This window comes from Simochromis diagramma, unplaced genomic scaffold, assembly GCF_900408965.1.
Source record: "Simochromis diagramma unplaced genomic scaffold, fSimDia1.1 OVJJ01000571.1, whole genome shotgun sequence".
Classification (NCBI taxonomy): Eukaryota; Metazoa; Chordata; class Actinopteri; order Cichliformes; family Cichlidae; genus Simochromis; species Simochromis diagramma.
In genome coordinates, this window is record NW_024386885.1 from 3,551,249 (window position 1) to 3,578,561 (window position 27,313).

At 44.1% G+C, this 27,313-nt stretch overlaps 2 protein-coding genes across 2 annotated transcripts in view; both read left to right on the forward strand.

Annotated features, from left to right (window-relative positions):
• Positions 1-340: 340 nt before the first annotated feature.
• LOC120734648 (NLR family CARD domain-containing protein 3-like) lies at positions 341-7,294 on the forward strand. Its single transcript, XM_040033582.1, has 6 exons — positions 341-388; positions 473-556; positions 1,008-1,124; positions 4,923-4,995; positions 5,158-5,359; positions 5,484-7,294. Exons 4-6 carry the CDS (start codon positions 4,993-4,995, stop codon positions 7,277-7,279), a joined length of 2,001 nt encoding a protein of 666 aa, XP_039889516.1. The 5' UTR covers positions 341-388; positions 473-556; positions 1,008-1,124; positions 4,923-4,992; the 3' UTR covers positions 7,280-7,294.
• Positions 7,227-27,313, forward strand: part of LOC120734646 (protein NLRC3-like) — a 54,935-nt gene continuing 34,848 nt past the window's right edge. Inside the window, exons 1-6 of the mRNA XM_040033580.1 lie at positions 7,227-7,275; positions 9,972-10,142; positions 11,087-11,260; positions 19,799-19,918; positions 20,003-20,086; positions 20,537-20,653. Coding sequence (XP_039889514.1) covers positions 19,842-19,918; positions 20,003-20,086; positions 20,537-20,653 — 278 coding nt within the window. The 5' untranslated portion in view covers positions 7,227-7,275; positions 9,972-10,142; positions 11,087-11,260; positions 19,799-19,841. The remainder of the gene's footprint in view (positions 7,276-9,971; positions 10,143-11,086; positions 11,261-19,798; positions 19,919-20,002; positions 20,087-20,536; positions 20,654-27,313) is intronic.

Below are 27,313 nucleotides of genomic sequence, written 5' to 3' on the forward strand. Positions count from 1 at the left end.
TTCCTCTCATTAACATGATACTGTCATAAGTACATTAATTAATAACATAATGTTGATAAACTGTTGTTGTAGAAGTCTGTACAGTCTCTAAGAATAACGCTGCTTGTTGCTGTTATTATTGATCCCTTATTGATATGTGATGGTCAGTCCTACAACTACAGCAGATACCTCGTATTATCTGCACTCAGATGGAGCAGATCAACACATCAGACACGACCTCTGCAGCTCTCAGCTGATGTGCACATGAATGATTGTGTTTCCTCTGCAGGTGAAGGTAGAAAGTGTGTGTGAGCTGATTTGGATTGAGCAGCATGGATCAGTGTGAGGACAGAGAGGAGGGAGTCCCTCCCTCTAAAAGAGCCAGAGAGAGCCAGACCAAAGCTCAGAGGTGAGATGACCATCTCTAACTGTCCATGACTCTTCTCCATGTCACAGCTCAGCACTCACATCTCTGCTCCATCATTATTCACAGGAGCCCACCTGGACCTCCACCCAGAGAGCGTGACAAGTCTAAAAGCCCTCCCATAGAAGACCTGCCTGTGTCTGCTGCAGAGAGGTGAGCTGTTAGTAACATGAACTCTGTGTTGTCAGTTTGTTGTCTGCTGTAAGTGATGATGATCTTTTTGCTTCGTGGTTTTTAAAATGATCTAAAATGTCTCAAAGGACACACAGGCTCAGCTGTAACTGTCATTTTTATCTGGTTTGAAGCCACATTTTGACAGAATTGGCTGTTTTTAACTATTTATTTTAAGAAGTTGTGGAAATTTAGACATCAGACATCTGGATCCTGAACTGTTATAGAAACAAATGCTAGCAGTGGGTAGTTTGACTTTAGCCTCGTGGCTAAACTGACCAAAACCAGCATGCCCACTTCCAACACTAGTTTGGAGTTTCCTTCTGCTCATGCTCAGCCTGCAATCCAGTTTGTCTTTAGGATGATGAAGGTATCCTAATCTTCATCAGCTTCTGTAGCTGCAAATTAAAAAAAAATGTTTCCTCCCTAACAGGACCCATGGGAGTCCAGCTGGACTTGAAGCTGGACCCAGCTGTGTGTCCTTCAAGAGTGACCAGTCTAGACGTCAGCCCATTGGTTTTAAAGTCCAGCAGGTGTCTGCTGCAGAGAGGTGAGCGGCTAGTAACATCAACTCTTTGAGAGCTGATTTAACTGCTTGGTGTTGTTGAATGTTGTTATACCTCCTCGTTTATCTGTTTGTGTAAGGTTTGTGGTGGGAGTAAGAGGACTGGGTAGGTCTGGTGGACTCTGTACATTTCCATTTGTTTTCTGTTAAAAACACTAAGTAAGATGTGCAGCTGCAAACATGACCCCGTTCTCTGCGGCCTGCTGGAGCGGGGGGGCTAGGAGGAGTTGGCCGTCCGACTGCGGTCTGGAGTGTGGGGCCTCCCTGCTGCTGCGGAGTCGGGGCGGTCTGCCTCTCCCCACCGCAGGGAAAAGGGTAACACCACCTGGGTCTGGGTGCAGTTCCCCCCTCCAGGGGCAAGGGTACCTAGACCCGGTTCATAGAGTATGCTTGGGGAGTGTGATCGTGTGTACAGCGTCTCTTTATGTCTGTCTCCACGTTGGTTGAGTGTGGAGTAAGTGCATATGAGAGCATGAGGGTGGGAATGGATGTTTGTGTCTGTGTGTGCCTGTATGTCTGTGTCTATATGTCAGGTTGGGTATCAGACGCCACCTCTCTGGGGACATCTCAGGCCCTCCAAGGTTTGGAGGCCTATCTCCACCCACCACCACTTCCCCTGCCAGTGGCGGACTCCCTCAGACATCGGTGCGTTGGTGGTTCTTTGTGTGTGGGGGTGGGCGTCCGGGTACACACCGGCTCACTCCTTGGCGGCCGCTTATCGGGGCCTGGAGCCTGGGGCTCGCTCGGGCCACTTCGGAGGTGGGGTGCCCCCGGCCTCTCGGCCTGGGGCTCGGTCACTCAGGCACAGCTGGCTGCCGGCGGAGCTCACGGGCGCGTCACTGCAACTCCCCCTGGCTTCTGCTCCGCGGCTGCTGAGTGAGCCCTCATCTGGGACTCTCCTCAGCTCTTACTGGGACAGTGGCGCGGCTGCCCCTCTGTTGGTCTTCCTTGGTCTCTTGTGTTCTGGGGGCCTCTGGATGTCTGGAGTTTTGATCTCCTCCATACCTGCTTCATGCCCTGGAGGACGGGGCTGTGGCCCCCCCCACACTCCCTAGCAGATCGTTACATGGAGAAACCTTTGGAATGCAAGCATGCTGATCCACACAGGTATGCACACAGGTGTACACACGGGTATTCACAGACGCGGACTACAGCTTTCTTGGCTGCTACCTCAAAGCACATTGTGTACTGTCTATCTTGCGTGCTGCACAATATCGTTTATTATTTAGTAACTATTGATATCTACTGGTAGCTAGTTTATTGTGATGGTGCCGTTTTTTTGTTTTTTTTTTTTTTACTATGTTGCTCTTTGTTGTTTGCTTTCTCTTCTGTGTTTTTTTTTTTTTTTCTCCATACAGGTGACCCAGGTGTTTTGGTTTTTTTTTTGTTTTGTTTTTTTTCTTTCTTCCCCCCCCCTTCTCACAGTCTCTTCTTCCCTTTGGTTTTCTTTCTCTCCCTCTCTTTCTTTCATTCTTTTTCCCTGTCCTGTCCCGTTTGTAGCAACTGAAAATAAAATAAATTCATAATTATAATAAAGGTCAATCAAATGGACCAATATGGCAAGGCCATGATGATCCACTTGGTAAAATAAATCCGCTTGGCATCCTTCTTGGCCTTAAGACAACAATTCTGATGGCTAAAGATCCAAACGGGACACAAAAAAAAGGAAAAAAAAAAAAAAAAAAAAAACACTAAGTAAGCAGGTTGGTGCCACCTATGCAGTGTTTTTCATCTTATGAATATTAAGATTTTTCTGTGTTTTTGTTTCGTTTTTAAGAGTAGAGCTCAGCCAGGTTAGGGTTAGTAGGTCTGACATTCAGCTGCAAATCATTCCAGTGTGGGCTGAAGGCCATCACTCGATGAAGCCAACAGAACCACATCATCTGTGAAAACCAGAGAGGATATTCTGAGACCACCCAAGTGAAAGCCTCGTGGCAATTCTGAACAGAACCGGTGACAAAGGGCAGCCCTGACAGAGTCCATCACCCACTGGGAAAGAGTGCAACTTACTGGTCCTCCTTCTTAAAGATGGGAACCACCACAGTCTGTCAATCTAGAGACACTGCCCCTGATAACCACGCAACATTGTAGAGATGAGTCAACCAACACAGCGCTAGAACGTCCAGAGTCTTCAGGAACTCAGAGCGAACCTCTCTTGAAGGTCTGCTGGAGGTGTTAGTTGAAGATCTCACGGATGTATCGACAAAACATTGAGAAACTAAAAACTATAGAGCATCTCATTCATTAAAAAACAAAGTTTATTGTTTTAATTACAAGAAACCTTCCCACACTGTAACTGACTGACCCATTTTAAAACGAAATAAAGCAGGAGGCCCAAACCATTGCACATACTGGTTCTGTATAGCACAAACGTTCTGCTACCAAATGACACCTGAGCATCCTGACTCAGGGTTTGAACGATTCATCCCATCGTCTGATCCAAACCATATTGTTAACGTTAGTACAGGAACCTCTCTGTGGTTCGTTTATGACAAAACTGTGAGATTTCAACCTCTTGGATATGAATGTGGTTGTTTACCAGGACACAGATGAGTCAGAGACAGTTAGCAGCTCTGTACTCGTGTCCAACACGATGATCCAAAAAATGGTGAAGTTTGAGAGGCATAATTATCTACTTCAAGTATCCGGTCGTTAAGTGATGACGTGACGAATCCTACTTCCGGGCCTAAAGTAGTCTGCGTTTAATATGGCTTTTGTGTTGTTAACATGTTTAATGTTTTGTATTTTCTTCTATTTAATCTCAAAAAGCTCCTAAAACAGTCAGTGATCCCTGTTGACCTCCCTCGGCTTTTATTACCGCTAATCATTTATTTAAGCTCAGTTTTTAAAACCTTAGGATGTAACTACAGCCCAGCCCATGCAGCAGTATATGAATGACTAACCTCGTATTGTGGATGGATTATCTCAGTTGTTCTCCTGGCTGAAGTTTGGTCCTTTTACAGCATCCTGCCATGCGATTACATTTGTTCCTGACCACCGAGAACACTCACGTTAACTTTTATCGAGTGGAAAAAAAGTTAGCTTGTTTATATTATGCTAACATAGCTGTGTCGCTAGCGGTCACGTAGCACATCATTATATACCAGCTAGCCCAACTTCAGTAACCCTACAAACGTCACTGCTGTTTAGTTTTCTTTCTTCATTTATGTTGGAAGTGATAGCAGAGCTGTACGTTTGGATTTGTTTCCCAAACCCCGCAGTCAGGACATCCTATATTGTTTTTAGATAGAAGCTAGCGAGCTAACTTCCTGCTAACTTTTAACTCCGTTAAATGTCATAAATTCCGTTTTCATGGATGCCTGGATGTTAAACTCAATTGTTACACCTAGTAGAGCAGAACGCTGATCATTTTATTAAAGATGAAAGACTTTAGACAGTTTTTCAACTCTTAGTAATGCCACAGTGATCGTTTGATATATGGACCTGCAGCGGAGTTTAGGCCCAGACACGGCTAGTGACGTCAGACTGAACGACCGGATGGTCGTTGAGCTGAGAGAGGAATTAATCATATCTTAGACGATTGATTGTGATTTAATTATTTCATTATGTTTTCTTTACAACTGTCATCCAAAGAGAATTTGTTAGCAGCTGATGTTGGCTTTTAGTTGGGAAACGCAAAGTAAAAAAAAAAAAAACTAAGCTGAGCTGTTGATTTTTAGGACAATCAGCTGAAATCATAGCCATATACGACTATGAGCAGTCATCTAAATAAATGTCTTTGTCAAAATATCACTGGCTGAATTGATGATAATTCCTCCACAGAGTGGACCAGGAGAGCTCAGAGGTTCAACGTGGTCAGACTGCCCATCAAACACAGCTGGACTCCATATTTATGGTCTGTACATGTACAACAACTTCTTTTACATCTATTCTATTCACAGTCATCTCCATGCTGCTCTTTGTAGACCAGCGGAGTGTCAGTGTGTCCAACATGGATCTGATGTTTGGCTCCATGATTTCAGTCTGATTGGCTCATTCATAAAGTATTCTGTTCCAGCTGCTGGAGGACAACATCATCACGTTTGTGAAGAACGAGCTGAAGAAGATCCAGAAGGTTCTGAGTCCAGATTACCCAGAATGCTTAGAGAGTCAGAGGGAGGATGATGAGAAGAGCAGAAGCAGAGAGGCATTTGTGAAGATCACAGTGGACTTCTTGAGGAGACTGAATGAGGAGGAGCTGGCTGACCGTCTGCTGCGCAGTAAGAAACAGATAAAGATTAGAGCTGGTTAATGAATGCTAAATTAACTAATATCTTGCAGATGGACAACATGCATGTGTACTTAATAAATTCTTGACTGAGATTTAATTAATTTGTTTTTTAGAAATTCCCACTGAAGGTTTTCAACATCATTTCAAGTCTGTCATGAAGAAGAAGTTCCAGCATGTGTTTGAGGGCATCGCTAAAGCAGGAAACCCGACCCTTCTGAATCAGATCTACACAGAGCTCCACATCACAGAGGGAGGGACTGCAGAGGTCAATGATGAACATGAGGTCAGACAGATGGAAACAGCATCCAGGAAACCAGACAGACCAGAAACAACCATCAGACAAGAAGACATATTTAAAGCCTCACCTGGAAGAGATGAACCAATCAGAACTGTGCTGACAAAGGGAGTGGCTGGCATTGGGAAAACTGTCCTAACACAGAAGTTCACCCTGGACTGGGCTGAAGGCAAAGCCAACCAGGACTTCCAGTTCATGTTTCCATTCACTTTCAGAGAGCTGAATGTGCTGAAAGAGGAAAAGTTCAGCTTGGTGGGACTTGTTCATCACTTCTTTACTGAAACCAAAGAAGCAGGAATCTGCAGCTTTGAAGACGTCCAGGTTGTGTTCATCTTTGATGGTCTGGATGAGTGTCGCCTTCCTCTGGACTTTCACAAAACTACAATCCTAACTGACCCTACAAAGTCCACCTCAGTGGATGTGCTGCTGATAAACCTCATCAGGGGGAAACTGCTTCCCTCTGCTCACCTCTGGATAACCACACGACCTGCAGCAGCCAATCAGATCCCTCCTGGGTTTGTTGACATAGTGACAGAAGTCAGAGGGTTCACTGACCCACAGAAGGAGAAGTACTTCAGGAAGAGAATTGGAGATAAGAAGCAGTCCAGCAGGATCATCTCCCACATCAAGACTTCACGAAGCCTCCACATCATGTGCCACATCCCAGTCTTCTGCTGGATCACTGCTACAGTTCTGGAGGATGAAACCAGAGAGGGAGGACAGCTGCCCAACACCCTGACTGAGATGTACATCCACTTCCTGGTGGTTCAGGCCAAAGTCAAGAGGATCAAATATGATGGAGGAGCTGAGACAGATCCACACTGGAGTCCAGAGAGCAGGAAGATGATGGAGTCTCTGGGAAAACTGGCTTTTGATCAGCTGCAGAAAGGAAACCTGATCTTCTATGAATCAGACCTGACAGAGTGTGGCATCGATATCAGAGCAGCCTCAGTGTACTCAGGAGTGTTCACACAGATCTTTAAAGAGGAGAGAGGACTGTACCAGGACAAGGTGTTCTGCTTCATCCATCTGAGTGTTCAGGAGTTTCTGGCTGCTCTTCATGTCCATCTGACCTTCATCAACTCTGGACTCAATCTGCTGGAAGAACAACAAACAACCTCCAAGAACTCTGACACAAGAGAATCTACAGAGAAAAACTTCTACCAAACTGCTGTGAATAAGGCCTTACAGAGTCCAAATGGACACCTGGACTTGTTCCTCCGGTTCCTCCTGGGTCTCTCACTGCAGACCAATCAGGACAAACTACAAGGTCTGCTGACACAGACAGGAAGTAGCTCACAGACCAATCAGGAAATGATCCAGTACATCAAGAAGACGCTCAGTGAGAATCTGTCTACAGAGAAAAGCATCAATCTGTTCCACTGTCTGAATGAATTAAATGATCGTTCTCTAGTGGAGGAGATCCAGCAGTCCTTGAGTTCAGGACGTCTCTCCACAGATAAACTGTCTCCTGCTCAGTGGTCAGCTCTGGTCTTCATCTTACTGTCATCAGAAAAAGATCTGGATGTGTTTGACCTGAAGAAATACTCTGCTTCAGAGGAGGCTCTTCTGAGGCTGCTGCCAGTGGTCAAAGCCTCCAACAGAGCCCTGTAAGTAAATATGTGGTCATTCCTTTTTGAATTCGTGAAATATTCAAAATAATTCAGCTGTCAAAGGTAGGGCTGCTCAATTAATCGAATTTTAATCACGATTACGATCTGGGCTTTCAACGATCATTAAAAATGACCGAGCCGATTATTAGCCCCTCCCTCATTTATCCGCGACACCTTAAAGGCCGGTCCGTGAAAAAATTGTCGGGCATAAACCGTTCCGTGGCGCAAAAAAGGTTGGAGACCGCTGATTAAGAGGACCCGAGGGAAGCTTGAAAAGCTAAGCAGAAGTTATTTGGAGAGGAGAGAGTGACTACCGTTGGTTGAAAAGAGAGGTAAAAAAAAAACTTCAGTGGTGTTGCACACTATTTTATATTATTTTTTAAAGTCATTATTCAATACATTGTTATTGTTAACCCTTTAAAGCCGGTCAGAGTAGCACGCTCCGTTTTGTGTAACTATTTTTAAATCCCTGTAGAACCTGAACCGTGTAAGCTAGCGCAATAATTTGTTTTGCATATGAAACTTACATCTTATGCCATCAGCTTGTCCTCGGTCACGGTTTCCTTCCACATAAGGCTTTGCAAAAATTGCATAAAAAGCGCTTGCAGGAACAAAAACATAATATTCCAGAAACACGCTTTGCCGATCCAATCAGCTGTTCGTAACACTTAGCACATTGAAACAGACGTCACCGCTAACTATCGCATGTCCGCCATTTCCTGCCCAAAACCGGAAGTGACGTCATTTTCGCGGAAAATGTAGTTGTTTTTTTTTTACTTGTAGGCCTTAAAAGCCTATACTGGTCATGTTTGACTTTTCTGAATAGTTTCTGTGATGCTTAGAACTCAAATTGCACTGCTGGAAATAGTTTATTTTGATGCACATGCTGTTTTCTTTGCAAATTTGCATCATAGGATTGTTTTTGTTTTTCCTGCAGTATATAAAAATTGCTGTATCTCCAAAATAAAACTATGAAGACACTCAAAATAAATTTCCTGTTGTTGTAAACTATTTTTTTGCAACTTTTTTGTATTTAAAGTTTTGAGGGATAAGCCTCTTAAATTTCTCCAAGTAGAAATATATGTAAAAAAAACAAAAACGATTTTCAATTTTTTTTGTAGTTTATTGCACTTTTTGGCAATTAATGTAGTTACTATGGACTTAATGCATACATATTATTAAAATATGGGCTATAACAGTTGTATAGCAACTTGAAATGCTCCCACAAATGGCACTACAACATGTAAAAAAAAATAGTATAAGCTCTGGCGGACTTGGTTCTATAGTAGGTCGTTAGGGTTAAATAAATATCGTCAAATAATCGAGATCTCAATTTCAGTGAAAATAATCGTGATTATCATTTTTGCCATAATCGAGCAGCCCTAGTCAAAGGTCCTCTCGAGCCTCTCGATTATCAAAGACATGTCTGTAAATTGCTGACCTTTAGTGAGGACACCGCTAGACCAGCCGGCACGGTGACCTTAGGCGTAGCAGGACCCTTGTGCGCCTCCACCTCCTTCCGGTCCGTGAAAACACGCTGGTCGCTCAGCGGCCCTCCTCCGGGGAGCCACGACGGGTGCAGACCCCTGCTGGCCGACAGCCACTCCCACCCAAGGAGTGGTGATGGGTGCGCTGACAGGCTGCATCCTGGCTGGTTTCACCCCGGATGTCAGAACAGACGCTGTGCAGTTGAGGGTCGTGGGTGGCGGAGTTGGCGGCCAGGAACCAATCCGAGCTGCCAGACTCGCGATCCGCTGCATCCGGCACTCGGATCAGTTTTGCAGTTCTTCCCACCGGCAGCAAGACACCGCCGCCTGCTCTCTCTGTGTGGCCACTAGCTCGGCCACTTTTTGGGCCAGCTCCTTCCCTGGCTTTCACCGTCTTGGGTCTGCCACGCCCCCTCCTGGGTTTTGGCGCCACTGTAAACATCACACGGCAGACCCAACCACAGTTTCATGCTTTTCAGCATGCTGCTTTATTTAACAGCCCAACACATACCAACAACAACAATCTAATGACTAACAGCACAGCCTTTTAAGCCAGCAAGGCATGATCGGTGTGATTCATTTTGGAATGAGGCTCTAACATGACAACTTGGAGAAAACTGAACTGCTGTGAATACTTTCTGCATGCATTCTAGATCTGATCCTTCAGCTTCGTCTGTGAGATTTGCTAGCCTCATGTTTTTCACTCACAATGTTGTCTTCAAGGACAGGAGTTTTGTTCTTTATTTCAATTACACATACTTTAGTTAGCTAATCATAGCTCAGTTTATAACTCGCTTTCAGTGTAGTCTGTTATCTCTGCTATGTCTGCCATAACACCATCTAGTTTAGAAGTCTTGGAGTCCAGGTTTGTCATCTGTGCCAGGAAATGGAGCAGTTAAAATGAACTTTCCAACAAGTGTGATCATACCAGAAGCTTACTGACCAAAAGCACCTGGTGGAGGTGCAACACTTAAGTCTCCCTTAGAAGAGATTTGTTTGGGCCAAGAAAGTGACCAATAGTGCCTTCTGTTTATGCCAACAGGTATATTTAGACAGAGGTTGATTTGTGTTTTCACAAAGAAAATTTAAAATGTTTTATTAGATTTGTTTTAACTCAAATTTTAGATTCTTTTCTTAACCATGAATTGGGTTGTCTAGGTTCAGCATTTACAGTAATTTAATCTTATCACAAATCTTGCTTTTCAGATTGAGTGGCTGTAACCTTTCAGGGAGAAGCTGTGAAGTTCTGTCTGCTCTCAACTTCCAGTCCTCTAGTCTCCAAGAGCTGGACCTGAGTAACAATGACCTGTGGGATTCAGGAGTGAGGCTTTTCTCTGCAGGACTGAAAAATCCACATTGCAAACTGGAATTTCTCAGGTCAGGAATCAGCCATAAAACATTACATTTTATTAATATTTAAACACCTACCAATCATATAATTGTCAAACTATTTTTGTTTAACCTTTTGCGTAGTGTTAGACTCTGGGTACTGTAGACTTTTTTCATATTTCATATTTTTGCATGTTTAAAAAGTGAATTCATTCACCGTCCATTTAGAGAATTTAGGGCTATTTTGTGCTTGTGATATACTAATTCCCTTTCATTGCTATGAATGATAGATTAAGGAAAAACTGCAGGAAATGCAAAAAAGACCTTGAGACATTGAGAATAGTTACAAGTACCTGGGAATCCCACAGGCAAATGTGGCTTCCAGGAAAGCTGCAACCACAAGTTCTGAGCAGTCAGCCGAATGGGAAGAACAAGATCTGGACAATCAATACCTATGCCCTTCCCCATTGGTGAGATCATCAGTTGGCTAAAGGAGGCGATAGAAAAAGCAGATGAAGACAGCCATAGTGATAGATGTAGCTGAGTGATAGTAATATGAGAAACCTGAAAAATACGACGGGCTGTGAGATGAGCTCAAAAAGATGTCGAGGGTGAAGGAAACAGTGGTTCTCTTGGTAACTGGAGCAGCGAGGGCAGTGACCTCCAAACTGGGCGAGTGGCTCCAGCAGATCCCAGGAATGACGTCTGAGATCTGCGTCCAGAAGAGTGCAGTCCTAGGAACAGCAAAGATACTGTGCAGAACCCTCATGGCCTTATCACTGTGAAAGACAAAGCTGGCACCGCTGATTAACAATGGGCAAAAAAATCCAACTAATTATATCTCATTATGTGTTCTCAATTGCTGCTGCTATAAATAAAGCTAACATTAACTGAATGCGTGGAATGGGTGCGTGGCATTCAAGCTCAAAAAAAAAGAAAAAACAACAACACAGCAACAACAAAAAAGTGTTCACACGTTGTTCTGTCTGCAGTCTGTCAGGCTGTCTGATCACAGAGGAAGGGTGTACGTCTCTGGCCTCAGCTCTGAGCTGCAACCCCTCCCATCTGAGAGAGCTGGACCTGAGTTACAATCATCCAGGAGATTCGGGAATGAAGCTGCTGTCGGCTGGACTGAAGGATCCAGACTGGAGACTGGACACTCTCAGGTATGGAGAGAATGTCTGATAGAGGAGGATGAATTTTAATTTCCTCAGGGAATGATAGAGTTCTCTGATTCTCTCCCTTTCACATATATTCTACGTGTGAATCAAAGGAACATGTGTTTCGTTCAGCCTGCTATCCCACAGCTTCCCATCCAGTGTGATACTCAGCCTTTCAGCCTTAACTGGAGAGCAGTCTTCTGGTCGAGTCAGTGCTAAATCAGCTGTCGGCCTTCTTCACGTAGTTACTGGGTCTTACAGACAGACGCATCAAACAAACAGACATTTATCTTCTAAAAGGATTCAGTGTTTCTTTTGATAATAAAAGCCTAAGCACCAAATGAGCAATACATATTTAGCCCTTCTACTTCTCAACATCTGGGGCTCCAACTTATCTCTCAACTCAGTCCTGAGTCCTCCTCACCCGACCCCAACCAGCAATGGCATCTGATAGTTTGGTGGCACGTGTTCGTCCTTTACTGCCGTTGTTATCAATCTGTTTATAAGAGTCCTCAAACATGAGATCTGACAACATCAATCCCAGAAAATTCTTTCATCTCATGTGACAGTTTCCATAATCCTTCCGGTGCCCTGGTAACTGACCCGTCCAGAGCTGTATAATTTGAAATATACATACAACAAGCCAACCCAAGCATTGGACACACCCATGTGTCCAATTTTTTTGCCAAAAGCATAACTAAAGCTATCCTGATCTGGACTGTCATAACTGACGTTGACATCAACTTTCTGACAGTCCAGCTATTGCATTCCTGGTCAGGTTAGCCAATTTCTGCACATTGTAATGAACATAATTAATACGGCTAAAATCCTTATTGGGTGTTATGCAAAGTACTATAGACTCAAACCCGTTAACTGTTGGGTTTGCCAATTTATAAGTAAGTAAAGTGTACTTATTAAGTGCTTTTTGTAGACAAGCCATCACAAAGAGCTGAACATGAAGGTAAAAATAACAGAACGCTAAGTATCCAAACTCTCTGTGAATGGTACTCATGGACAAGGCCCATTTAATCAATGGCCCTTGATCAGTGGTTGTTGATCAATGGGGATGAGAATTTGCACAATTATTATACTGACCTCCCAGCCCATTGTTCCTTCAGTGGGCTGGTTTCAGTCATTATGCAAATTTACTGTTTATAAGATTGAAACCTGCAGTCAGCTGAGACTGAAGACATCACCTGATGATGATGAAACGTTTCTCCCACAAAACGCTACGTCCAGATGAACAGAATGCAACTTTTGGAGATTTACTTACCTGGATGATTGAGAAATGCATCAAGAAGAACACTAAGTAACAAAACAGACATATAAACAATACAAAAGGTTAAAGGTAATAAAAAAGGTAAAAGAAATGAAGCGATCAACAGTAGGCTTTGAATGAATTTTTATTCATCTGGAACTCCTTTCTGTATCCCTGTTGATTTATATGTGCTGAGAATTTTGTCTATGGACCGTCTATTCCAATTTTTGGACTGATGTACCTTTTGTCTTATAACTCTTACTGGCAGTCCCAACCTGACCATTGAGCAAGACACTGACCAGGCACTGGGCAATACCAAAACAAATCAGCCTTTATATCAAAGATCTGGAAGAATTTGGCCATAAAGTAAAATTCATGGTGCCGTCAGGGCGTACGTCCTCTACTTTGGTATCCAGATTTCGATATAAACAACAGGCTCTGCTTACCTTTATTTTGAAGGCTTTCTGTGAGCTGAACCGAAACCAGTTGAAAAACTCCGTCAGGGTCGCCACTTTGTTAAAGCCATCATGACAATTGCGATTTACATTTGTTTCCTGATCCACCGAGAACACTTCACTGTTAACTTTTTACCGCGTGGAAAAAAAAAGGTTCGCTTGTTATATTATGCTAACATTAGCTGCTGTCGCTAGCGGTCCACGTTAGCACACTCATATACCATCAGACTTAGCAAAATCTTCTAGTAACCCTACCAAACGTCCCTGGTTTAGTATTCTCTGTTTCATTTATTGCTGGAAGTGATAATACCAGAGTGTACGTTTAATTTTGTTTCCAAAAACCCCCGCCAGTCAGCGACATGCTATATTGTTTGCTTTTTTCCCAAAAAACAAAAAGTGTAGAAGAAAATTTACATCAATTTTTTCTATACAAGAGTGTTTACAAAGTTATACTGTAGCTTTTTAGTTATCGTAGCCATTTGGTGGTCCGTTTTCTTTGCTTTTTTTTTTGATATCTCTATTCATGTTTTTTACATGTTTGAATGTTTTGGACATGCATGTTCAAACCCGTAATAAGTATGTGTTATATTACCTGGGTTGTTTTCCCCTTTTGATCTGAGCTAAGATTCCTGGCTTTCTGAGCGGCCAGTGAAGTATTCATGAGGCGGCCCCACAGGAAGTCGTTGGGTTTTGTCTGTTGCGGTGTGCTAAGTAAAGAGGCTGCTAACCAAGTTATCCGTCTCCGTCCTTGCTGTTTTCATTATTCAGAGAGATTTTCCGAACCATCTAGTGAACCTCACGTTTACAATTGTATTTTCGATTAGAAGCTAGCGAGTCGCTAAACTTCCTGTAATTTTAACTCACGTTAAAATGTTCATAATTCCGACTTTTTCCTTGGATGCTGGATGTTTAAACTCAATTTTACACTTGGTAGAGCGAACGCTTGATCATTTTATTTAAAGATGAAAGTACTTTAGACAGTTTTTAACTCTTCAGTAATGTCCACAGTGATCGTTTTTGATTATGGACCTGCAGCGGAGTTTAGGCCCAGACACGGCTGTGACGTCAGACTTAACGACCGTGATGGTTGTGAGCTGGAGAGGAATTAATCATTATCTTAGACGATTGTTGTTATTTAATATTTCATTATGTTTTCTTTACAAACTGTCATCCAAAGCGGAATTTGTTAGCAGCTGATGTTGGCTTTTAGGTGGGAAACAAAGTAAAAAAAAACTAAGCTGAGCTGTTGATTTTTAGACATCAGCTGAAATCATAGCCATATACGACTAAGAGCAGTCATCTAAATAAATGTCTTGTCGAAAATACTCACTGGCTGATTGATGGATAATTCCTCCACAGAGTGGACCAGGAGAGCTCAGAGGTTCAACGTGGTCAGCTGCCCCATCAAACACAGCTGGACTCCATATTTATGGTCTGTACCTGTACAACAACTACTTTACATTCTATTCTTCACAGTCATTCCATGCTGCCTCTTTGTTAGACCGCGGCCAGGCGTGTCAGTGTGTCTCAACATGGATCTGATGTTTGGCTCCATGATTTCAGTCTGATTGGCTCATTCATAAAGTATTCGTTCCAGCTGCTGGGTGACAACATCATCACTTGTGACGAACGAGCTGAAGAAGATCAGGAGTTCTGAGTCCAGATTACCCCAGGAAATGCTTAGAGAGTTCAGAGGGAGGATGATTGAGAGGCAGAAGCAGAGAGGCATTTGTGAAGATCCAGTGGACTTCTTGGGAGATGAATGAGGAGGAGGCGGCTGACCTCTGCTGGCAGTCAGAAACAGATAAGAATAGATGGAAACCAAATCCTTTAATGAATGCTAAATTAACTAATATCTTGCAGATGGACAACATGCATGTGTACTTAATTTAAATCTTGACTGAGATGAATTAATTGTTTTTTAGAATTGCCCACTGAAGGTTTTCAACTCATTTCAAGTCTTGCTCATGAAAAGAAGATTAGTTCCAGCATGTGTTGCAGGGCATCGCTAAAGCAGGGAAACCCACCCTTCGAATCAGATCTACACAGAGCTTCCACATCCACGGGGAGGGACTGGCAGAGGTCAATGATGAACATGAGGTCAATCAGACAGATGGAAACAGCATCCAGGAAACCAGACACAAACCAGAAACCACCATCAACAAGAAGACATATTTAAAGCCTCACCTGGAAGAGATGAACAATCCGAACTGTTCGCTGACAAGGGGTGGCTGGCATTGGGAAAAACTGTCCTAACACAGAGTTCACCCTGGACTCGGGCTGAAGGCAAAGCCAACCCGGACTTCCAGTGTTCATGTTTCCATTCACTTTCAGAGAGAGCTGAATGTGCGTGAAAGAGGAAAGTTCCGCTTGGTGGGACTTTTTCATCACTTCTTTACTGAAACCAAAAGGCAGGAATCGCCGCTTTGAAGACGTCCAGGTTGTGTTCATCTTTGTGGGCATGGTCTGGATGAGTGTCGCCTTCCTCTGGACTTCACAAAACTACATCCTAACTGACCCTAACAAAGTCCACTCAGTGGATGTGCTGCTGATTAACCTCACTCTGGGGGAAAACGCTTCCCTCTGCTCCCTCTGATTAACCACACGACCTGCAGCCGCCAATCAGATCCTCCTGGGTTTGTTGACATGTGACAGGAAGTCAGGGGTTCACTGACCCACAGAAAGGAGTTACTTCATGGAGAGAATTGGAAGATAGAAGCAGTCCAGAAGATCCTCTCCCACATCAAGAATTACCGAAGCCTCCCCATCATGTGCCACATTCCCAGTCTTCTGCTGGATCACTGCTACATTCTGGAGGATGGGACACCCGAAGGGAGGACAGCTGCCACAAACCCTGACTGAGTGTACATCCACTTCTTGGTGGTTCCGGCCAAAGTAAGAGGATCAATATGATGGAGGAGCTGAGCCAGATCCACACTGGAGTCCCGAGAGCAGGAGGATGGATGGAGTCTCCCTGGGAAAACTTGCTTTTGATCAGCTGCAGAAAGGAAACCTGATCTTCTATGAATCAGCCCTGACAGAGTGTGCCATCGATGAGTCGAAGCAGCCTCAGTGTACTCAGGCTTGTCACACAGATCTTTAAAGAGGAGAAGAAGGTGACTCTACACGGACAAGGTGTTCTGCTCATCCATCGAGTGTTCCGAGTTTCTGGGCTGCTCTTCATGCTCATCTGACCTTCATCACTCTGGACTCCATCTGCTGGAAAACAACAACAACCTCCAAGAACTCTGACACAAGAGAAATCTTACAGAGAAAAACTTTAAAAAAATGCTTGTGACAAGGCTTACAGAGCCAAATGACACCTGGACTTGTTCCTCCGTTCCTCCTTGGGTCTCTTCACTGCAGACCAACCAGAACCTACAGGGCTGCTGACACAGACGGAAGTAGCTCACAGACACTCAGGAAATGATCCAGTACATCAGAAGACGCTCAGTGAGAATCTGTCTACAGAGGAAAAGCATCAATCTGTTCCACTGTCTGAATGAATTAAATGATGTTCTCTAGTGGGGAGATCCACATGTCCTTGAGTTCAGGAAGTCTCTCCACAGATATAAACTGTCTCCTGCTCAGTGGTCCGCTTGGTCTTCATCTTACTGTCATCAGAAAAGATCTGGATGTGTTTGACGAAAAATACTCTTGTTCCGAGGAGGCTCTTCTGGAGCTGCTCCAGTGGTCAAAGCCTCCCACAGAGCCTGTAAGTAATATGTGGTCCTTCTTTTTGAATTGTGCCTATTCTAAAATATTCAGCTGTCAAGTCTCTCGAGCCTCTCGATTTCAAAGAAGTCTGTAAAATGCGCATTATTTTACTCCTGATATACGATCTGCCTGGTTCCTGATTGCTCATAACTTCACTGCCCAGCGATCCTGATGCCCACTCTGGTTCACCTCGTCAGATGGTATTGGACAGCTGTTATGACATTTTTAAAGCTGCGATTTTGCCTTTAGACAGCAGAAGTTTTGGGCATTCTGGTCAACCCCATTAAATGAGTTCTACATAGACTTTGCTTGCGTCCACGCTCCTCGGTAACTGTTTGCTACTGAAATGCTCTCTCAAAAATGGCCGTATTATAAACAAAGCCTTGCCACAACAATCTTACCGCATCAATTGGTGGACTCTATCCACAGCTTGTTCGAATTCTCAACAATATGCACATGAAATGATCACCAGCTAATTGATGTCGTTGTGCGAATACTGCTTTACATTTTTTTTTTTTTTGGTTGTTTCATTTTAACTAAGTGTCTTCTGAAAAATTTTTGGCAACCATTGATTTTTTTTTCTTGATTCCTTTGTCACTTTAGTTGTAAACAGCATCACCGGCTAGAGACCAAACCACAGTTTCACATTCTTTGCATATCCTGCTGTATTTATAACTTTTTCCCGCTGTTACACCAAAGTCACTGGCTTCGCAACTCTTCGCCGTTGGGGAGTGCATTATGCGTACATCCGAGTATTATCTACAGCCGGTCATTTTCTCCAATGATAGAGATGTGAGTAGTCTACCCAGACGTATCCCGTGCGTCTGTGATTGCTGGCACTCCTTAGGCTAAGTGTGGCTAAGTTATGCCAGAAATGATCCAAGTGCAGCAGAATGCTCCCCACGGTATGGCTGATGAGTGTGGCCGGCTATGCGAGACCCACTTTGCAGTGCATCTGATCATTTCAGGGACACCGCCATTTTTCATATCAGGAGTCCAAAGGCCAGTCTGTAACAGCGTGACCTCCGGGGAGTTAGCATCGGACCCTTCACGCTATGCGACCCCCCACCTGCTAGATGCCCTCTGCGCGCGCTCCACCTCCACCTCCGCTGAACCCTCGCGTGCTTCCTCCGGCTGAGAAACCGCCTGCGCTCTGCGGCCCTCCTCGGGGAGCCACGACGGGTGCAGACCCCCTGGTCCGGCCACAGCCCTCCCACCCAAGGAGTGGTGATGGGTGCGCTGACAGTGCTGCTCCTGGCTGGTTTCACCCCGGAGTCAGAAACAGGCGCTGTGCGTTGAGGGTCGTGGGTGGCGGGTGACGGAGTTCTGAGTTAGCCTTCGAACCAATGCTCTCGCTTGCATCCGGCACTCGGATCGTTTTTGCAGTTCTTCCCCACTGGCGAGACACCGCGCCTGCTCCTCGTGGGGCCCACCAGCTCGGCCACTTTTTGGGCCAGCTCCTTCCCTGGCTCACCGTCTTGGGCGTTGCCCGCCCCCTCCTGGGTTTTGGCCCACCGTAAACATCACACGGCAGACCCAAACCACAGTTCTGGTTTTCAGCATGCTGCTTTATTAACAACCCAACACATACCAAAACAACAAATCAATGACTAACCGCACAGCCTTTTAGCAGCAATGCGCTGGTGTGATTCATTTTGCAATGGGCTCTACATGACAACTTGGAGAAAACTGAACTGCTTGAATACTTTCTGCATGCCTTCTAGATCTGATCCTTCAGCTCTTCGTCTCGAGATTTGCTGCCTCTGTTTTTCACTCACAATGTTGTCTTCAGGACAGGAGTTTTTTTCTTTATTCTAATTACACATACTTTAGTACGTAATCCTAGCTCCAGTTTTAACTCGCTTCCGCGTAGTCTAGTTATCGTCCTGTCCATCTTCAGCTAAAATGAACTTTCCAACAGTGTGATCATACCAGGCTTACTGACCAAAAGCACCTGGTGTGAGGTGCAACACTTAAGTTCCCTTGAAGAGATTTGTTTGGGCCAAGAAAGTGACCAATAGTGCCTTCGTTTATGCCAACAGGTATATTAGACAGAGAGTTGATTTGTGTTTTCACCAGGAAAATTAAAATGTTTTATGATTTTTTTAACTCAATTTTTAGATTTTTCTTAACCATGAATTGGTTGTCTCGGTTCAGCATTTACAGTAATTTAATCTTATCACAAATCTTGCTTTTTCAGATTGGTGGCTGTAACCTTTTAGGGAGAAGCTGTGAAGTTCTGTCTGCCTCTCAACTTCCAGTCCTCTAGTCTCCAAGAGCTGGACCTGAGTAAACAATGACCTGTGGGATTCAGGAGTGAGGCTTTTCTCTGCAGGACTGAAAAATCCACCTTGAGCACTGGAATTTCTCAGGTCAGGAATCAGCCATAAAACATAAATTTATTAATATTTAAACACTACCAACATAATTGTCAAACTATTTTGTTTACCTTTTGCGTAGTGTTGCTCTTGTACTGTAGACTTTTTTCCATTTCTCTTTTTGTATGTTTAAAAAGTGAATTCATTCACCGTCCATTTAGTATTAGGGCATTTGTGCCTGTGTATACTAATTCCCTTTCATTGCTATGAATGATAGATTAAGGAAAAACTGCAGGAAATGCAAAAAAGACCCTAGACATATGAGATAGTTACAAGTACCTGGGATCCCACAGGAAATGTGGCTTCCAGGAAAAGCTGCAACCACAAGTCTGAGCAGTCAGCCGAATGGAAGAACAAGATCTGGACAATTCACTACAACAGTTTTTTATCAAATGAAAGGAAACAGGAAACACAGTGCAGTGAACGCTCTGCACAAGAACAACATTCAGTTTATTTCTGTAATGTGAACGTTATTTTTCCTCTCATTAACATGATACTCATAAGTACATTAATTAATAACAAATGTTGATAAACTTGGTTGTAGAAGTCTGTACAGTCTCTAAGAATAACGCTGCTGTGCTGTTATTTGATCCCTTATTGATAGTGATGGTCAGTCCTACAACTACAGCAGATACCTCGTATTATCTGCACTCAGATGGAGCAGATCAACACAATCAGACACGACCTCTGCAGCTCTCAGCTGATGTGCACATGAATGATTGTGTTTCCTCTGCAGGTGAAGGTAGAAAGTGTGTGTGAGCTGATTTGGATTGAGCAGCATGGATCAGTGTGAGGACAGAGAGGAGGGAGTCCCCCCTCTAAAACCACTCGAAGAGAGCCAGACCAAAGCTCAGAGGTGAGATGACCATCTCTAACTGTCCATGACTCTTCTCCATGTCACAGCTCAGCACTCACATCTCTGCTCCATCATTATTCACAGGAGCCCACCTGGACCTCCACCCAGAGAGCGTGACAAGTCTAAAAGCCCTCCCATAGAAGACCTGCCTGTGTCTGCTGCAGAGAGGTGAGCTGTTAGTAACATGAACTCTGTGTTGTCAGTTTGTTGTCTGCTGTAAGTGATGATGATCTTTTTGCTTCGTGGTTTTTAAAATGATCTAAAATGTCTCAAAGGACACACAGGCTCAGCTGTAACTGTCATTTTTATCTGGTTTGAAGCCACATTTTGACAGAATTGGCTGTTTTTTAACTATTTATTTTAAGAAGTTGTGGAAATTTAGACATCAGACATCTGGATCCTGAACTGTTATAGAAACAAATGCTAGCAGTGGGTAGTTTGACTTTAGCCTCGTGGCTAAACTGACCAAAACCAGCATGCCCACTGCCAACACTAATTTGGAGTTTCCTTCTGCTCATGCTCAGCCTGCAATCCAGTTTGTCTTTAGGATGATGAAGGTATCCTAATCTTCATCAGCTTCTGTAGCTGCAAATTAAAAAAATGTTTCCTCCCTAACAGGACCCATGGGAGTCCAGCTGGACCTGAAACTGGACCCAGCTGTGTGTCCTTCAAGAGTGACCGGTCTAGACGTCAGCCCATTAATTTTAAAGTCCAGCAGGTGTCTGCTGCAGAGAGGTGAGCGGCTAGTAACATCAACTCTTTGAGAGCTGATTTAAACTGCTTGGTGTTGCTGAATGTTGTTATACCTCCCTCGTTTATCTGTTTGTGTAAGGTTTGTGGTGGGAGTAAGAGGACTGGGTAGATCTGGTGGACTCTGTACATTTCCATTTGTTTTCTGTTAAAAACACTAAGTAAGCAGGTTGGTGCCACTATGCAGTGTTTTTCATCTTATGAATATTAAGATTTTTCTGTGTTTTTGTTTCGTTTTAAGAGTAGAGCTCAGCCAGGTTAGGGTTAGTAGGTCTGACAGAGTCCAATCACCCACTGGGAAAGAGTGCAAACTTACTGGTTCCTCCTTCTTAAAGATGGGAACCACCACAGTCTGTCAATCTAGAGACACTGCCCCTGATAACCACGCAACATTGTAGAGATGAGTCAACCAACAAAGCGCTAGAAACGTCCCAGAGTCTTCAGGAACTCAGAACGAACCTCTCTTGAAGGTCTGCTGGAGGTGTTAGTTGAAGATCTCGCGGATGTATCGACAAAACATTGAGAAACTAAAAACTATAGAGCATCTCATTCATTTAAAAACAAAGTTTATTGTTTTAATTACAAGAAACCTTCCCACACTGTAACTGACTGACCCATTTTAAAACTAAATAAAGCAGGAGGCCCAAACCATTGCACATACTGGTTCTGTATAGCACAAACGTTCTGCTACCAAATGACACCTGAGCATCCTGACTCAGGGTTTGATATGATTCGTCCCATCGTCTGATCCAAACCATATTGTTAACGTTAATACAGGAACCTCTCTGTGGTTCGTTTATGACAAAACTGTGAGATTTCAACCTCTTGGATATGAATGTGGTTGTTTACCAGGACACAGATGAGTCAGAGACAGTTAGCAGCTCTGTACTCGTGTCCAACACGATGATCCAAAAAATGGTGAAGTTTGAGAGACATAATTATCTACTTCAAGTATCTGGTCGTTAAGTGATGACGTGACGAATCCTACTTCCGGGCCTAAAGTAGTCTGCGTTTAATATGGCTTTTTGTTGTTAACATGTTTAATGTTTTGTATTTCTTCTATTTAATCTCAAAAGCTCCTAAAAACAGTCAGTGATCCCTGTTGACCTCCCTCGGCTTTTATTACCGCTAATCATTTATTTAAGCTCAGTTTTTAAAACCTTAGGATGTAACTACAGCCCAGCCCATGCAGCAGTATATGAATGACTAACCTCGTATTGTGGATGGATTATCTCAGTTTGTTCTCCTGGCTGAAGTTTGGTCCTTTTACAGCATCCTGATGTTGGAAGTCATAACAGAGCTGTACGTTTGAATTTGTTTCCAAAATCTCTCAGTCAGGAAATACTATATTGTTTTTAGATAGAAGCTAGCGAGCTAACGTCCTGCTAACTTCTAACTTCGTTAAATGTCATAAATTCCGTTTTCATGGAGGCCTGCCATGCTATTACATTTGTTCCTGACCACCGAGAACACTCACGTTAACTTTTATCGAGTGGAAAAAAGTTAGCTTGTTTATATTATGCTAACATAGCTGTGTCGCTAGCGCTCACGTAGCACATCATTATATACCAGCTAGCCAAACTTCAGTAACCCTAACAAACATCACTGCTGTTTAGTTTTCTGTCTTCATTTATTTTGGAAGTCATAACAGAGCTGTACGTTGAATTGTTTCCAAAACCCCGCAGTCAGGAATGCTATATTGTATTTAGATAGAAGCTAGCGAGCTAACTTCCTGCTAACTTCTAACTTCGTTAAATGTCATAAATTCGTTTTCATGGATGCCTGGATGTTAAACTCAATTGTTACACCTGGTAGAGCAGAACGCTGATCATTTTATTAAAGATGAAAGACTTTAGACAGTTTTTCAACTCTCAGTAATGCCACAGTGATCGTTTGATATATGGACCTGCAGCAGAGTTTACGCCCAGACACGGCTAGTGACGTCAGACTTAATGACTGGATGGTCATTGAGCTTGAGAGAGGAATTAATCATATCTTAGACGATTGATTGTGATTTAACTATTTCATTATGTTTTCTTTACAACTGTCATCCAAAGAGAATTTGTTAGCAGCTGATGTTGGCTTTTAGTTGGGAAACTTAAAGTAAAAAGAAACTAAGCTGAGCTGTTGATTTTTAGTACGATCAGCTGAAATCATAGCCATATACGACTAAGAGCAGTCATCTAAATAAATGTCTTTGTCAAAATATCACTGGCTGAATTGCTAATGATTCCTCCACAGAGTGGACCAGGAGAGCTCAGAGGTTCAACGTGGTCAGACTGCCCATCAAAACACAGCTGGACTCCATATTTATGGTCTGTACATGTACAACAACTTCTTTTACATCTATTCTGTTCACAGTCATCTCCATGCTGCTCTTTGTAGACCAGCGGGGTGTCAGTGTGTCCAACATGGATCTGATGTTTGGCTCCATGATTTCAGTCTGATTGGCTCATTCATAAAGTATTCTGTTCCAGCTGCTGGAGGACAACATCATCACGTTTGTGAAGAACGAGCTGAAGAAGATCCAGAAGCTTCTGAGTCCAGATTACCCAGAATGCTTAGAGAGTCAGAGGGAGGATGATGAGAAGAGCAGAAGCAGAGAGGCATTTGTGAAGATCACAGTGGACTTCTTGAGGAGACTGAATGAGGAGGAGCTGGCTGACCTTCTGCTGCGCAGTAAGAAACAGATAAAGATTAGAGCTGGTTAATGAATGCTAAATTAACTAATATCTTGCAGATGGACAACATGCATGTGTACTTAATAAATTCTTGACTGAGATTTAATTAATTTGTTTTTTAGAAATTCCCACTGAAGGTTTTCAACATCATTTCAAGTCTGTCATGAAGAAGAAGTTCCAGCGTGTGTTTGAGGGCATCGCTAAAGCAGGAAACCCGACCCTTCTGAATCAGATCTACACAGAGCTCCACATCACAGAGAGAGGGACTGCAGAGGTCAATGATGAACATGAGGTCAGACAGATGGAAACAGCATCCAGGAAACCAGACAGACCAGAAACAACCATCAGACAAGAAGACATCTTTAAAGCCTTACCTGGAAGAGATGAACCAATCAGAACTGTGCTGACAAAGGGAGTGGCTGGCATTGGGAAAACTGTCCTAACACAGAAGTTCACCCTGGACTGGGCTGAAGACAAAGCCAACCAGGACTTCCAGTTCATGTTTCCATTCACTTTCAGAGAGCTGAATGTGCTGAAAGAGGAGAAGTTCAGCTTGGTGGGACTTGTTCATCACTTCTTTACTGAAACCAAAGAAGCAGGAATCTGCAGCTTTGAAGACTTCCAGGTTGTGTTCATCTTTGATGGTCTGGATGAGTGTCGCCTTCCTCTGGACTTCCACAAAACTACAATCCTAACTGATGTTACAGAGTCCACCTCAGTGGATGTGCTGCTGATAAACCTCATCAGGGGGAAACTGCTTCCCTCTGCTCGCCTCTGGATAACCACACGACCTGCAGCAGCCAATCAGATCCCTCCTGGGTTTGTTGACATGGTGACAGAAGTCAGAGGGTTCACTGACCCACAGAAGGAGAAGTACTTCAGGAAGAAAATTGGAGATAAGAAACAGTCCAGCAGGATCATCTCCCACATCAAGACTTCACGAAGCCTCCACATCATGTGCCACATCCCAGTCTTCTGCTGGATCACTGCTACAGTTCTGGAGGATGTGCTGGAAACCAGACAGGGAGGACAGCTGCCCAAGACCCTGACTGAGATGTACATCCACTTCCTGGTGGTTCAGGCCAAAGTGAAGAAGGTCAAGTATGATGGAGGAGCTGAGACAGATCCACACTGGAGTCCAGAGAGCAGGAAGATGATGGAGTCTCTGGGAAAACTGGCTTTTGATCAGCTGCAGAAAGGAAACCTGATCTTCTATGAATCAGACCTGGCAGAGTGTGGCATCGATATCAGAGCAGCCTCAGTGTACTCAGGAGTGTTCACACAGATATTTAAAGAGGAGAGAGGACTGTACCAGGAGAAGGTGTTCTGCTTCATCCATCTGAGTGTTCAGGAGTTTCTGGCTGCTCTTCATGTCCATCTGACCTTCATCAACTCTGGACTCAATCTGCTGGAAGAACAACAAACAACCTCCAAGAACTCTGACACAAGAGAATCTACAGAGAAAAACTTCTACCAAACTGCTGTGGACAAGGCCTTACAGAGCCCAAATGGACACCTGGACTTGTTCCTCCGCTTCCTCCTGGGTCTTTCACTGCAGACCAACCAGACCCTCCTACGAGGCCTGCTGACACAGACAGGAAGTAGCTCACAGACCAATCAGGAAATGATCCAGTACATCAAGAAGACGCTCAGTGAGAATCTGTCTACAGAGAAAAGCATCAATCTGTTCCACTGTCTGAATGAATTAAATGATCGTTCTCTAGTGGAGGAGATCCAACAGTCCTTGAGATCAGGAAGTCTCTCCACAGATAAACTGTCTCCTGCTCAGTGGTCAGCTCTGGTCTTCATCTTACGGTCATCAGAAAAGATCTGGATGTGTTTGACCTGAAGAAATACTCTGCTTCAGAGGAGGCTCTTCTGAGACTGCTACCAGTGGTCAAAGCCTCCAACAGAGCTCTGTAAGTAAATATGTGGTCATTCCTTTTTGAATTTGTGAAATATTCAAAATAATTCAGCTGTCAAAGGTCCTCTCAAGCCTCTCGATTATCAAAGACATGTCTGTAAATTGCTGCATTCATCTTTCCCTGACTAGTCTCCTGGTTCCTGCTGCCATAAACCTTCCCACAGCATCCTGATGCCACCACTTGTTCACCTGTAGAGATGGTATTGGCCAGGTGATGACCTTTAGCTGGTTTCCTTTAGACACGACATTTGGCATTCTGGCCAAAGAGTTCACATCAGATCTTTGGTCACCTCTCTATTTGCTCTGAAATGCTCTCTCAAAAATGGGACCGTAAATAAACAAGCCTGTGCCTTTAAAAATCACAGCCAGTCAACTGGTGGACTCTATTCAACTTGTAGAAATATCTAACAAATGATCAGTGGAAACGGGATACACCTGAGCTTAATTTTGAGTGGCATGGTTGTGAATACTTGCTTATACTTGCTTATACGTTTTATTTATTTATTTTTTGGTTGTTTCATTTTAAATAAGTTTCTGAAAATTTTTCAAGCAGATTTTTTTTTTTTACTTTGTCACTATGGGTTGTAAACAGCACACGGCAGAACCAACCACAGTTTCACAGTTTGCATCCTGCTGTATTTAACACTTTTTCCCGGTTGCTGTACACACACAGTCAGCTGCAGCTCCACAGCTTGCAGCGTGAGCCGGGATTGCATATGCCGTACAGGTGAGTCCATCTCCCCTACAGCGGCTCAGCGATAGGGAAGTGTGAGTTCAGGTGGCTACCCACGTATCCGTGGCGCTGGTGATGGGGGCCACCCATGTGGCAATTGCAGATGTAAGCAGAGGCTCCCACGTGGCTTGGCAGGTGGCCGGCATGCAGGACCACTTGGCGTGCTGACCTCAGGACACCGCTAGACCGGCCAGCACGGTGACCTCAGGAGTAGCACGACCCTTGCACGCTTCGACCTCCACCACCTGCTTTAGATGCCCCTCGCAGCGCCTCCTCGACCTCCACCTCTGGCTGGAGAGGCCCCTCGCAGTGCCTCTGGCCGGACCGTGAAGACACACCAGTCGCTCTGCGGCCCTCCTCCGGGGCCATGACGGGTGCAGGCCCCTGCCGGCCAACAGCCGCTCCCACCCAAGGAGTGGTGATGGGTGCGCTGACAGGCTGCATCCTGGCTGGTTTCACCCTGGAGGCCAGAACAGGCGCTGTGCAGTTGAGGGTCATAGGTGGGGGGTGGCGGGGGTGACGGCCAGGAACTAATCTGAGCTGCTAGACTCATGATTCGCTGCATCCAGCACTCGGATCAGTTTTGTAGTTCTTCCCACGGGTGGCGAGACACCGCTGCCTGCAAGCTCGGCCACTTTTTGGGCCAGCTCCTTCCCTGGCTGGCCCGGTCTTGGGTCTGCCACGCCCCCTCCTGGGTTTTGGCACCACTGTAAACATCACACGGCAGACCCAACCACAGTTTCATGCTTTTCAGCATGCTGCTTTATTTAACAGCCCAACACATACCAACAACAACAATCTAATGACTAACAGCACAGCCTTTTAAGCCAGCAAGGCATGATTGGTGTGATTCATTTTGGAATGAGGCTCTAACATGACAACTTGGAGAAAACTGAAATGCTGTGAATACTTTCTGCATGCATTCTAGATCTGATCCTTCAGCCTCGTCTCCGAGATTTGCTAGCCTCGTGTTTTTCACTCACAATGTTGTCTTCAAGGACAGGAGTTTTGTTCTTTATATCAATTACACATACTTTAGTTAGCTAATCATAGCTCAGTTATAACTCGCCTTCAGTGTAGTCTGTTATCTCCTTTTTCATTTCTGCTATGAACTTTCCAACAAGTGTGATCATACCAGAAGCTTACTGACCAAAAGCATCTGGTGGAGGTGCAACACTTAAGTGTCCCTTAGAAGAGATTTGTTTGGGCCAAGAAAGTGACCAATAGTGCCTTCTGTTTATGCCAACAGGTATATTTAGACAGAGCTTGATTTGTGTTTTCACCAGGAAAATTTAAAATGTTTTATT

What these genes read in the sequence shown, in the direction of transcription:
- LOC120734648 (XM_040033582.1), top strand. An exon ending in GGCTGACCGTCTGCTGCGCA is followed by an intron (nt 5,360 to 5,483) that starts GTAAGAAACAGA and finishes TTTGTTTTTTAG; the next exon opens with AAATTCCCACTGAAGGTTTT.